This window comes from Cherax quadricarinatus, chromosome 11 (assembly GCF_038502225.1).
Source record: "Cherax quadricarinatus isolate ZL_2023a chromosome 11, ASM3850222v1, whole genome shotgun sequence".
NCBI classification, from domain to species: Eukaryota; Metazoa; Arthropoda; class Malacostraca; order Decapoda; family Parastacidae; genus Cherax; species Cherax quadricarinatus.
The window spans coordinates 3,553,472-3,567,668 of record NC_091302.1 but is presented as its reverse complement, the minus strand read 5'-3'; the positions used below and the strand labels follow the sequence as shown (position 1 = coordinate 3,567,668).

The 14,197-nt window shown below is 37.7% G+C and overlaps 1 protein-coding gene across 2 annotated transcripts in view; it reads right to left on the bottom strand.

The window, feature by feature from the left end:
* LOC128687492 (collagen alpha-1(XV) chain-like) overlaps window positions 1-14,197 on the bottom strand; it is a 121,052-nt gene that overhangs the window by 9,410 nt on the left and 97,445 nt on the right. For both annotated transcript variants that reach the window (XM_070083897.1, XM_070083898.1), the window contains 8 exons: window positions 13,847-14,013; window positions 13,301-13,528; window positions 11,554-11,620; window positions 6,539-6,651; window positions 4,274-4,366; window positions 3,035-3,163; window positions 1,843-1,872; window positions 829-852 (listed from right to left, as the gene is read on the bottom strand). In XM_070083897.1, the coding sequence (XP_069939998.1) occupies window positions 829-852; window positions 1,843-1,872; window positions 3,035-3,163; window positions 4,274-4,366; window positions 6,539-6,651; window positions 11,554-11,620; window positions 13,301-13,528; window positions 13,847-14,013 (851 nt within the window). The remainder of the gene's footprint in view (window positions 1-828; window positions 853-1,842; window positions 1,873-3,034; window positions 3,164-4,273; window positions 4,367-6,538; window positions 6,652-11,553; window positions 11,621-13,300; window positions 13,529-13,846; window positions 14,014-14,197) is intronic.

The following is a 14,197-nucleotide window of genomic DNA, read 5'->3' as shown; positions in this document are numbered from 1 at the left end:
TTTCTTTGTACTTAACAAATCAAAATTGTAATTGCCTATTGTAACCTTTGAAAAGAAATAAAATCTTTAATCTTTTTAATCTTTTTTTATCATAAATTTTAATTGATAAATTACACGCAGCAAGTCAAGAACTAGCACTTTTTTACTGATGGGAAGTACTTCACGGCTTCTCTTAGGGTTTGAAGAACTCTCGTCATCACTACTTTTGTGCTTTAAGGGTTAATTTCTGGCCACATTAAACTGCAGATAACTGAAACCATGGAAACCATGGTTCAAAAGACCCCTGAAACTTGCCCCAGATGTCAGCACACCCCTGAAACTTGCCCCAGATGTCAGCACACCCCTGAAACTTGCCCCAGATGTCAGCACACCCCTGAAACTTGCCCCAGATGCCAGCACACCCCTGAAACTTGCTCCAGATGTCACCATACCCATGAGAGTTGCCCAGATCATCCCTACAGGGTCCCAGGGAATTATAAAAACCACGACCAAAGAATTGTGAAAAATGGTGATATCCGGCCACCAACAGTTACCATGCAAGTCCAGAAGTATTTAAACAATGGGCTGACCATAATAAAATATACTGTATTAAACAACCTTTCGTAAAAGGGGTCTGCCTCCCATGGAAGTAATAAAGCTTTAAAAGCAAATTAGAAGCTTGACAACCAACTGAATTTGTGAGATAATATAGTTTTTTCCATTGGGTTAACCTGAAGAACTTGAGAATGCTCTAGGATGTGGAGTTATGGCAAAAATAAATGAGTAATAAAATGAGAAGGAAATGGTAATATTTCATGTCCTCACTTTTTACAAATGCACAAGACTTACCTCTTTCAAATTCCACACCTCGTTCTTGATTTAAAAAAAAAAAGGTCATGAGTTTGGTTAGTATACACACACTCTTATTTCAAATATAATTATATATATATATATATATATATATATATATATATATATATATATATATATATACATATATATATATATATATATACATATATATATACATACATATATACATATATATACATACATATATATACATACATATATATACATACATATATATACATACATATATATACATACATATATATACATACATATATATACATACATATATATACATACATATATATACATACATATATATACATACATATATATACATACATATATATACATACATATATATATATACATACATATATATACATACATATATATATATACATACATATATATACATACATATATATATATACATACATATATATATATACATATATATATATACATACATATATATATATACATACATATATATATATACATACATATATATATATACATACATATATATATATATACATACATATATATATATACATACATATATATATATATACATACATATATATATATATACATACATATATATATATATATATATATATATACATACATATATATATATATATATATATATATATACATACATATATATATATATATACATACATATATATATATACATACATATATATATATATATATACATACATATATATATATACATACATATATGCATACAAATATACATGCATATATACTACATTTAAGACAACATATTAAAAAGAAAATGATGCATGCTTAAACTTCTAATTTAGTGGTAGATTTCTAATATAATTAACATGAAAAGAATGACTACTCATGCAAAAAGAATGACTACTCATGCCTGATTACTGTGGAAGGTAATGAAGGGGAGAAAATGATGATAATATGAGACAAGAGTAATAATAGAGATGGCTTATGTAAAGAAGAAACAATACTGACATGTACCTCATTGTCTGTAGTCATTGGCTCACCCCACTGTAAACAGAGAAGTGGGTCAGTTCTCACACTTAAACTGTACTTTCCCATTTGATAAGTAAGACACATATGCAACAGTTAGGCATCTTTATTCTGAAACTTTTCACCTACACAATAGGCTTCTTCAGTCGAGTACAGAGGAGGCAGCAGAAGCAGTAAAGATGTAAAAATGATATAATCAGTCCATTACCCTGGAAGACGTAGTTTTAAGGAGGTCAGTCCCTCAGCCCGGAAAAAAGTTTTGCTCCATAGGCAAAACGTTTTCGGAATAAAGATAAATAACTGTTGCACACATGTCTTACTTATCAAATTGCCGGTACTGCATTCCATTATCATATTCACTTTCATGTTTGTACTTTACAAGGGAGTGCCTTTATGCTGGCAAACAGGTCTCAATACAAGGGGTTAGAGCTACCTTCCCCTCACCTTGGATCAAACCTGACTACTTCCCATTCTCCAGGTGCCATATGACCCCTACAGTTTAATACTTTGTACAATAATATAATATCTTTTTTCATGGGTCTTGTTTATACCTATCCTTGAGACTGTGTATGGAATCTGGTTCCACCATCTGGTTTGAAGCCTGGTCATGGACTGGGCTGTGGGGGGAACTGACCCCCCCAGAACACCCTCCAGGTATACTCATCCAGGAATACCACAGCTTCATCCAGATCATTCCTCTTCCTAATTTGCCATAAATTAATGTAGAGCTTCCTGATCTCCATGAGACTCTTCTAAAATCTAAATCTGTGATCATTCTGGGCTCTTAATCCAAGGAATTAGAGTTCCCTTTCATTCTTTGGATTACCTCCATTCTTCAAGCTCTCTACTTCCCCTCCCCTCACATAACTCCTCTCCCTTACTTCCTCTGCCCTTTTAAGAAGCAATTAGACAATCCCATCAACAAAAGACTGCATTTATTTCCAGAGGAAATAAATGCCTGCATAAATACCATGGCACCCTGCTTGAAGATATTTTCTGACAGTGGAGAGAATTAGACAGACAATCCCACACCCAAAGGTTGCAAAAATCATTTTGAGAGGAAATAAATGCTTGAATAAGTACCATGGCACCCTGTTTTAAGATATTTTCTGACTGTGGAGAGATTACTCAACTAAAACTTGCAATATCTCCCTCTTTCTCCACCCCCTCCCCCACCTACCATGGTCCTGCCTGCACTGTAGTCTGTGGCCAGCTCCTCTGGCAGTGTTTCTACGTTGGGGTTGATGGGTGTTGGAGTAGATGGGCGGGGTGGTGTGGGTGTCAGCTGTGGCGCTAACACTGCACCCAGCTGAAAGCAGTTTTGTTAATTAAGCAACATTAGTTATATTTTCATAGTGCTGCTACCTAATTCTGTGAGAGTTACATTGTGAGAACTCCCATTTCCTAAATAGTGTATGATTCTTAGTTGATTAGTGATTCCCCAGGAATTTAATAATAATAATCATAATTATAATTAATATTTTTGAACACACTGGCTGTCTCCCACCAAGGTAGGGTGGCACAAAAAAGAAACACTTTCACTATCATTCACACCATCACTGTTTTGACAAAGGTGCACAGATATGAGAGTGTAGATGTCCCTCCAAACAGCAAATACATGTATCTCTAACCCCTCTTTAAGAGTGCAGGCATTGTACTCCCCACCTCCAGGGCTCAAATCCTGCTAACCGGTTTCCCTGAATCCCTTCATAAAATATTACCCTGCTCACACTCCAACAGCTTGTCTGGTCCCAAAGCCCATTTGCCTCCTCTTCTACCTAACACACTTACACATTTTAATAATACAGTCATAAAGTAGCATAAGTTGATGACCTTCATTATTTCAATGCTTCCCTAAGAGTTTATATACCCACCTCACCAAGGACTGTCCTTTGAAGGAAGAGAAATACTGCTCCCACACCTTAAAACATTAAGGAATAGGGTCTTACTTCAAATTTCCCAGTTAATTTTTTTTTACTAACACATCCGACGTTTCCCACCGAGGCAGGGTGACCACCGAGGCAGGGTGACCACCGAGGCAGGGTGACCACCGAGGCAGGGTGACCACAGAGGCAGGGTGACCACCGAGGCAGGGTGACCACCAAGGCAGGGTGACCACCGAGGCAGGGTGACCACCGAGGCAGGGTGACCACCAAGGCAGGGTGACCACCGAGGCAGGGTGACCACCGAGGCAGGGTGACCCGAAAAAGAAAAAACTTTCATCATCATTCACTTCATTACTGTCTCGCCAGAGGTGTGGCTAAACTACATTTAAAAAACCTTCAGAGTGGAGGAACTGTATTTATCCACTGTTTCAAAAATTTGTCCTTCCAACCACTCTGAAAAAAGAGATTAGTAAGTTATCTGAGTTATAGGGAAAATGGAGTACCCACATCTACTCCTTCAATATAATACTCACCGTTACCTCTCGCCAGCCCCGGGAAGCTCGGATAAAGAGAGAGTCATCGTCCAAAACGTAAGCCAGTGTACCTCGGGTGTGTCTGGACCAAGCCTGTGTAGTAGTGCAGACATATCACTTGGGGGAACATATGTATGCTTCAAACAACACAAATGTACAGATACACACACACACAAGACAAACAAAATAAGCTGGTCTTAGTTTAGCATTGATGCCAGGAGCTATGACGCGACCTACCAGGTAAGGCTCCTACACATTTTGCCAAAGGATACTTAACCAAAAGACATTTCACCAACAGATACTTGACCAAATGGACATATGAATGAACTGGCATTCATCACCTAACCTAACCTTACCTAATTATCCCTTCGGTCTACTGTCCATTTGCCAAAATGGTTATCGGCATAATGTCTGTTCAGCCAATTGCCATTCTGTCAGTGTCTGTCAGCCAAGTGTCCGTCAGTCATCTGTCCTGCCATGCCAAGTAAATTTTAAAACTTCCTAAGCACATGCATTGTGTTTTTCACTTATGAGTAAAATAATATATGTACAGTAAATATATATTTAAAGATAAACATGGAAACAGAGGATAACGAGGCGAGCTCAGTCAGTCAATCGTATAAAGATCCAATCTTCCAAGACCCTCCTTTGAGGTTCCTTAATGACTGAATTAAAATTGTCCTTCCCTTCCTTGGATCAAACCTGATTACCTCCCATTTCTCAGGTGCTGTGTGACTCTTATACCTGGAGTATGCCTGGAGAGGGTTTCAGGGGGTCTATGACCAGGCCTCAGTCAGATAACCTAAAGCTCCAGTTGTGGGTCATCATAAAACTAAGACCCACGTCAGGAAACACTTGCCCTGTTTCCCGGCAAACCTCACCTAAGTATGTATTAAAATAACAATCTTTTCAAGGTGGAGGTCTTGATATTGCTGAGAAGTTCTTGATCATATGAAAAGGAGTAACTCTCCCTTCTTTGGATCAAACCTGATTACCTTCCATTTCCCCTCCTCCCAAACATTAAAAAATTTATTGTCTCTTTTATGTTAATAATCAAGCCTATAACTCCTCTCAGTTAAACTTGTTAAAGCTATACAGCATGAACTAATATGATATTCAATCCTACTGTGTTCATTGTAAACTCCTAAACTCACACTTACACTTACCCAAGTGACTGTGTATAAAATTACTCGTATTGTTGTTGTCTTGTTAATCTTAAGTTAGTCTTAAGTTTGCCTGAAATGTTCTGCATATATAAGGACTTTCTGTATGTACACCCAAATGTCATTATATTTGTACAAAGATTGTATCATACTGAAAAAATAATAATTATTATTATTATTTTGACATGATACATAGTTGTACAAGGGAATATAATAGTTGAGTGTACATGCCAAAAGCCCCTTGTATGAAGAGCATTTCAGACAAACTTAAAATTAACTTAAGATTAATTAGGCTAAAACAGATTAAATGGTCATTAGGTGAGTAACAGTGAGTACAGAGACATGAGTATTAATAGGTAATGCTATATGGCTTTAATAGGTCTAGTAGAGAAGTTTAGTAGTGAATAATTCCAGTTTTGAATTATTTTATAAAAATTACAGTATTACAATAGAACAATTTAAACAATTTACAATATGAAGTATACAAATGAGTATTTAAAACGATGAAATTTGAACATAACAATTTTGAAGCATTACAGTTTTACAATAGAACAAATTAAATAATTTACTATATGAAGTATTACAATTTAGTATTCAGAACAATGAAATTTGAACATATATTATGAGTATATAACTATGGTTCTTGGACTTTTTGATTATAATAATAATATGGTTCTTGGAAGAGGGTCATGTCAGTTTGTGTTGCAATGCTAGATGTTTCTTGACAAAGAAGGTATGTATTACTAGTTTTATTTAAGGCTAAATACATTTTGACTTTGTCTTTACTGATATAAAACACAGGTAGTGAAATTTGAAAGAATAAAATAGTAAAAACTGGAAAAAAAACATTGTTTTAGCAGTATGGAAACTTTATTTATGACAATATTAATCTTAAATATGTTTTATATTAAATATGTTTTATATTAAAAATTGAACGTGAAGACTTGGAAAAGTTTTGTCTCTAAGTGAAAAACTAAACTTGAAGAAGCTTGGTCTCTACAAAAAATATGAAACGAAGAAATTTGGTCTCCAAATGAAACATTATCTTAGTTTCCGTCCTTCTATAAATTGTCTTTATTAAAATAGAGTTAGTGAAGTTGACCTGCAGCATGGCGGGTCGTGAGGTGAAGCTGAGAGGAGCGCTGGGAGTGAGCTCAACACCAAGGTTGGGTGTGGCCGGCAGTGAGCTGAAGACCCCGTCTCGCGAGCTGGAGCCTGGAAAAGGTTATTCCATGAATTTCGGCTCTTCCTGAAGGGTTCTTGATTCACGAGGCCTTCCAGTAAATCTGAATAACTTCTAAAGGATTATTAATTTAAGGATTCAAGATGCCTTCCTATAAATCTGAATAACATCTGAAGGATTCAAGAGGCCTTCCTGTAAATCAGTATACCATCTGAAGGATTCAAGAGGCCTTCCTGTAAATCTGAATAGCATCTGAAGGATTCAAGAGGAATTCCTGTAAATCAGTATATGATCTGAAGGATTCAAGAGGCCTTCCTGTAAATCTGAATACCATCTGAAGAATTCAAGAGGCATTCCTGTAAATCTGAATAACATATGAAGGATTCAAGAGGCCTTCCAGTAAATCTAAATAACATCTGAAGGATTCAAGAGGCCTTCCTGTAAATCTGAATACCATCTGAAGGATTCAAGAGGCCCTCCTGTAAATCTGAATACCATCTGAAGGATTCAAGAGGCCTTCCAGTAAATCTGAATACCATCTGAAGGATTCAAGAGGCCTTCCTGTAAATCTGAATAACATGTGAAGGATTCAAGAGGCCTTCCAGTAAATCTAAATAACATCTGAAGGATTCAAGAGGCCTTCCTGTAAATCTGAATACCATCTGAAGGATTCAAGAGGCCTTCCTGTAAATCTGAATACCATTTGAAGGATTCAAGAGGCCTTCCAGTAAATCTGAATACCATTTGAAGGATTCAAGAGGCCTTCCAGTAAATCTGAATACCATCTGAAGGATTCAAGAGGCCTTCCTGTAAATCTGAATAACATCTGGAGGATTTAAGAGGCCTCCCTGTAAAGCTGAATACCATCTGAAGGATTCAAGAGGCCTTCCTGTAAATCTGAATAATATCTGAAGGATTCAAGAGGCCTTCCTGTAAATCTGAATACCATCTGAAGGATTCAAGAGGCCTTCCTGTAAATCTGAATAACATTGAAGGATTCAAGAGGCCTTCCAGTAAATCTGAATAACGTCTGAAGGATTCAAGAGGCCTTCCTGTAAATCTGAATAACATCTGAAGGATTCAAGATGCCTTCCTGTAAATCTGAATAACATCTGAAGGATTCAAGAGGCCTTCCTGTAAATCTGAATAACATCTGAAGGATTCAAGAGGCCTTCCAGTAAATCTGAATACCATCTGAAGGATTCAAGAGGCCTTCCTGTAAATCTGAATAACATCTGAAGGATTCAAGAGGCCTTCCAGTAAATCTGAATACCATCTGAAGGATTCAAGAGGCCTTCCTGTAAATCTGAATAACATCTGAAGGATTCAAGATGCCTTCCAGTAAATCTAAATAACATCTGAAGGATTCAAGAGGCCTTCCTGTAAATCTGAATAATATCTGAAGGATTCAAGAGGCCTTCCTGTAAATCTGAATAACATCTGAAGGATTCAAGATGCCTTCCAGTAAATCTGAATACCATCTGAAGGATTCAAGAGGCCTTCCTGTAAATCTGAATAACATTAAAGGATTCAAGAGGCCTTCCAGTAAATCTGAATACCATCTGAAGGATTCAAGAGGCCTTCCTGTAAATCTGAATAACATCTGAAGGATTCAAGAGGCCTTCCTGTAAATCTTAATAACATCTGAAGGATTCAAGAGGCCTTCCTGTAAATCTGAATAACATCTGAAGGATTCAAGAGGCCTTCCAGTAAATCTGAATACCATCTGAAGGATTCAAGAGGCCTTCCTGTAAATCTGAATAACATCTGAAGGATTCAAGAAGCATTCCTGTAATCTGAATAACATCTGAAGGATTCAAGAGGCCTTCCTGTAAATCTGAATAACATCTGAAGGATTCAAGAGGCCTTCCAGTAAATCTGAATACCATCTGAAGGATTCAAGAGGCCTTCCTGTAAATCTGAATAACATCTGAAGGATTCAAGAGGCCTCCCTGTAAATCTGAATACCATCTGAAGGATTCAAGAGGCCTTCCAGTAAATCTGAATACCATCTGAAGGATTCAAGAGGCCTTCCTGTAAATCTGAATAACATGTGAAGGATTCAAGAGGCCTTCCAGTAAATCTAAATAACATCTGAAGGATTCAAGAGGCCTTCCTGTAAATCTGAATACCATCTGAAGGATTCAAGAGGCCTTCCTCTAAATCTGAATACCATTTGAAGGATTCAAGAGGCCTTCCAGTAAATCTGAATACCATTTGAAGGATTCAAGAGGCCTTCCAGTAAATCTGAATACCAACTGAAGGATTCAAGAGGCCTTCCTGTAAATCTGAATAACATCTGGAGGATTCAAGAGGCCTCCCTGTAAAGCTGAATACCATCTGAAGGATTCAAGAGGCCTTCCTGTAAATCTGAATAATATCTGAAGGATTCAAGAGGCCTTCCTGTAAATCTGAATACCATCTGAAGGATTCAAGAGGCCTTCCTGTAAATCTGAATAACATTGAAGGATTCAAGAGGCCTTCCAGTAAATCTGAATAACGTCTGAAGGATTCAAGAGGCCTTCCTGTAAATCTGAATAACATCTGAAGGATTCAAGATGCCTTCCTGTAAATCTGAATAACATCTGAAGGATTCAAGAGGCCTTCCTGTAAATCTGACTAACATCTAAAGAATTTAAGAGGCCTTCCTGTAAATCTGAATACCATCTGAAGGATTCAAGAGGCCTTCCTGTAAATCTGAATAACATCTGAAGGATTCAAGAGGCCTTCCAGTAAATCTGAATACCATCTGAAGGATTCAAGAGGCCTTCCTGTAAATCTGAATAACATCTGAAGGATTCAAGATGCCTTCCAGTAAATCTAAATAACATCTGAAGGATTCAAGAGGCCTTCCTGTAAATCTGAATAACATCTGAAGGATTCAAGAGGCCTTCCTGTAAATCTGAATAATATCTGAAGGATTCAAGAGGCCTTCCTGTAAATCTGAATAACATCTGAAGGATTCAAGAGGCCTTCCTGTAAATCTGAATAACATCTGAAGGATTCAAGAGGCCTTCCTGTAAATCTGAATAACATCTGAAGGATTCAAGATGCCTTCCAGTAAATCTAAATAATATCTGAAGGATTCAAGAGGCCTTCCTGTAAATCTGAATAACATCTGAAGGATTCAAGATGCCTTCCAGTAAATCTGAATACCATCTGAAGGATTCAAGAGGCCTTCCTGTAAATCTGAATAACATTGAAGGATTCAAGAGGCCTTCCAGTAAATCTGAATACCATCTGAAGGATTCAAGAGGCCTTCCTGTAAATCTGAATAACATCTGAAGGATTCAAGAGGCCTTCCTGTAAATCTGAATAACATCTGAAGGATTCAAGAGGCCTTCCTGTAGATCTGAATAACATCTGAAGGATTCAAGAGGCCTTCCAGTAAATCTGAATACCATCTGAAGGATTCAAGAGGCCTTCCTGTAAATCTGAATAACATCTGAAGGATTCAAGAGGCATTCCTGTAAATCTGAATAACATCTGAAGGATTCAAGAGGCCTTCCTGTAAATCTGAATAACATCTGAAGGATTCAAGAGGCCTTCCAGTAAATCTGAATACCATCTGAAGGATTCAAGAGGCCTTCCTGTAAATCTGAATAACATCTGAAGGATTCAAGAGGCCTTCCTGTAAATCTGAATAACATCTGAAGGATTCAAGAGGCCTTCCAGTAAATCTGAATACCATCTGAAGGATTCAAGAGGCCTTCCTGTAAATCTGAATAACATCTGAAGGATTCAAGAGGCCTTCCTGTAAATCTGAATAACATCTGAAGGATTCAAGAGGCCTTCCAGTAAATCTGAATACCATCTGAAGGATTCAAGAGGCCTTCCTGTAAATCTGAATAACATCTGAAGGATTCAAGAGGCCTTCCTGTAAATCTGAATACCATCTGAAGGATTCAAGAGGCCTTCCTGTAAATCAGTATACCAAGTAACCAGTTCTTATAGTAACTATACATTGTACTGAAAATCAACATCTTTCATTGTCTTCTTATTTAATTACCTATCATTACTGAGGTGTTCCGTGACATGGATTTAGCATTTCCCTGTAGATAAAATTATAATACTTACATGTATATGAATTTCTTGCATTTTATTTCTTGACTTTATGAAGTTACCTACAATATATTACAAAAATAAAGCAAAGTATATGAAGAGACATTATTAGTTTTTTTTACAGAATAAAATGTACCATTGTATTTTTACAATTTATGACTTTTCAGTGGTGATGCCTTGATTCTTATGAAGGACTCTTGATTCAGGAAATTAGAGCTACCTTCCCCTTTCTCAAATCAAACTACATTACCTCCTATTCCAAGGTGTGGTATGATCCCTATGGTTTTAGAGCTTTCCTATGAATATATTATGCAATAATTCATCAATCTGCAATAAAGCAATTCCTGATTCATCAATTATTAATTCTTCAAATTTTCATTCACAATCTTTGATAGGCTGGATATTTATTCACTAGGCCAAGATGTTAGAATATCTAGCTTTTCACTACTAAGCCACAAACTTAAGATATCTGTTCTTATATATCTTTTGATAGTTCTGGAGATCATTAGCCTTCATGGTCTGCTGTCAGACAAGGCCTCCTACACTAGACACTAAACATCAAGGGATGACACTATGTAGGTGCAAAATTTTGATGGGTTCTTTGCAATAACTGAAGAATGTGTCATTCAGTCGGCTTCAAACTTTTACTGTAGATGCGTTTTCCTCAAAGGAAGCTTCGCCTTTATTTTAAGTTAATTTCTGATGTTTCACTTTTAATAAACAAAAGTGTTACCATGAGCTGTTTTGGTTAGTCTCAGACTATTATCAAGATCTTGTTTCATCTCAAATTTGTTGGTTAGTTGTGAATGGTTGCAGCCATAGTATTGTGATCTTTATTTTCCATAGGCCTATGTCTTTCACCGAGTACTCACCAAATCCATATTTCCTGGGAGTGGTGAAAGTGGGGGAGCCTGGGGGGCCCGGAGGTCCAGGGGGACCCTGAAGGAGGAACGACAATTGTCAAAAATATGCAAACACAAGATTGATATTATTTATAAGAAAATAAGAAACATAAGAAAGGAGGAACACTGCAAAAGGCCTACTGGCCCATATGTGGCATGTCCTTCTCAAATACACCCTTCTAACAAATAAATTTGCCCAACCCATTTTCAATGCTACCCCAAGCAATAATCTTTGATAACCCTTTTAACTCTTGTGCAAGTCCCACTTTACTCCAACCCCTCTCACTCATGTATTTATCCAACCTTCACTTCATATACCTAGCTTCAGCCTTAATATATCACTAATTAGAACTTTGTTATTGAATTAGTGAATAACTCCAATATACAGCCTCTTCTCACTTAACAAGGGAGTTCTGTCCCTAAGACCACATCAGTAAATGAATTTGTTGCTAAGCAAGGAGCATACTATAATGGTAGCGAGTTTGTGTCAACCATCTCTGATATTTTTTTAATGTCACCTTTGCACCATTTATAACATTTCTGGTATATTTTTAAATGTTTATACAGTAGTGTACTGTATACTGTAATAAAAAGAATAGAGGGAATCAGCTCTAATATACATTATTTAGGTATGCATACTGGTCAGAGAGCCCATCGTAAGTCCAAGTCGTCGGTAAACAAGGATATCGCTAAGTGAGGAGAGGCTGTACTGTATTTTCTGGCATATAAGGCATGCTTGTTTCCCACAAAAGTCTTGGAAAATCAGCCTGCACCTTATATGCTCAAGTTCAGGTCAAGGGTAGGCTTTGGGGTACACTTTAGCTGGACAGACACGTAAAGTCAGAACCTGACCAGCTGGGCTGTGGTTCATATGTTGGTTTACAAGTGGCTAGCAGTAATGGCCTGGATGATCAGGCCCTGATCTACCATGAGGCCTGGTCATGGACCAGGCCACAGGGGTGTTGACCCCCAAACCCCCTCCAGGTATACATCTGCTTGGAAACATCATCTTATATGCTCATGCACCTTATGTGTTGGAAAATATAGTAATACAAACTAAGTCTGGTTTGCCCAAAATGCATAGCATGCTAGGGGTTTATTTTGTGCCTAATAATATTTTATTGCATGTAAACTACATTACCTGTATACTGCAGAAAATAAATAAATTATTTGTATTTTAAGGATTCTTTTTCTCATATACATGTACTAGTAATTATAATTTAGTTCTAAATATTATATGGCTGTACAAAATGCCTCTCATAATATCAGGCTTACTATAAACTAGTTTACATATGTCAATTACCATAACTGTATAATACACGTATACTGTCCTATACTCCATTTTACAGAAAGGTTATTTTGTTTTGTTTAAGTGGACATTAGATCCTCTATTATCTAATCACAAAACAGGATTTATGTGTACAGGCATACCTTGTTAATACAGCACTCGCTTCAGAGCGCTTTGCTAAAACATACAGCGAATTTTCAATTATATTGGTGTTTATTATTTTTGGTGCTTGCCTTGCAAGCACCATTGCCTTATTAATCTTAAGACAGTGTTAAGTTTGCCCAAATTGCTCTGCATATTAAGGGGCTTTCTGCATGCACACCTAAATGTCATGCACAAACTTCAACTACAAAAATACAAACTTCAACTAGAAAAACATGAACTTCAACTACAAAACTACAACAATAACGATAAACAAAAAAAACTTACTGCTGGGCCAGGGGGTCCTGGAACCGGAATAAACTGGGGGTCATTAGTGACCTGTGCTGGGAGTCCTGGTGGACCTGGGGGTCCCTGGGGTCCTTCAAGACCTGGTGGCCCTGGAGGTCCTTCAGGTCCTGGGGGCCCTGGGGGTCCTGTCTTGCCCTCTCCATCCTCATCCTCTAGGCCTCCCACAGGGCCAAAACTGCTTTGTCCTGGGCGTGGGTAAGGTTTAGCCTGGGCAAGGGGGCAATAAAAGTAATAATAATTGATTAAGTAATGCAAAATACCTCCTTTCAATAAAGTATGGGGTAATAAAAGTAAATTATAATTAAAAAACTGCAAGATGGTTATTTGATGCTAATGATGGGGTCTATTTTTGGCACTGGAGCAGTAGTCCCATTCCTTGGGGTCAATTGTTATTCCCTTTCACTTCTAGGGGTCAATTGTTATTCTCTTTCATTCCTTGGGGTCAAACTTTATTATCTCGTATTCCTGAACGGTAAAAGATATCAAATGGCACTACATATATGCAGGTTTGCATTAGGCACTCACCATAAAACCATAGACGCCGCCGCTGGTGTAAGTGGCACCTAGACCCATGGCACTCCTGCCTGATCCAGGAGGTCCAGGAGGTCCAGGGGGGCCACGCTCCCCTTTATCCCCCTTGATGCCAGCTACATCGTAGGTGAAGGTGGTGTCCCGCGAGGCTGTGAAGGGTCCTAGGCAGGTTAGGTAGTGAGGAACGGATGGCAGGGGAAGGTCAGAGGTGGAGAGAAGTGAAGGAGGAAGGAAGGGGAATGTCAGAGGTGGAGAGAAGTGAAGGAGGAAGGAAGGGGAAGGTCAGAGGTGGAGAGAAGTGAAGGAGGAAGGAAGGGGAAGGTCAGAGGTGGAGAGAAGTGAAGG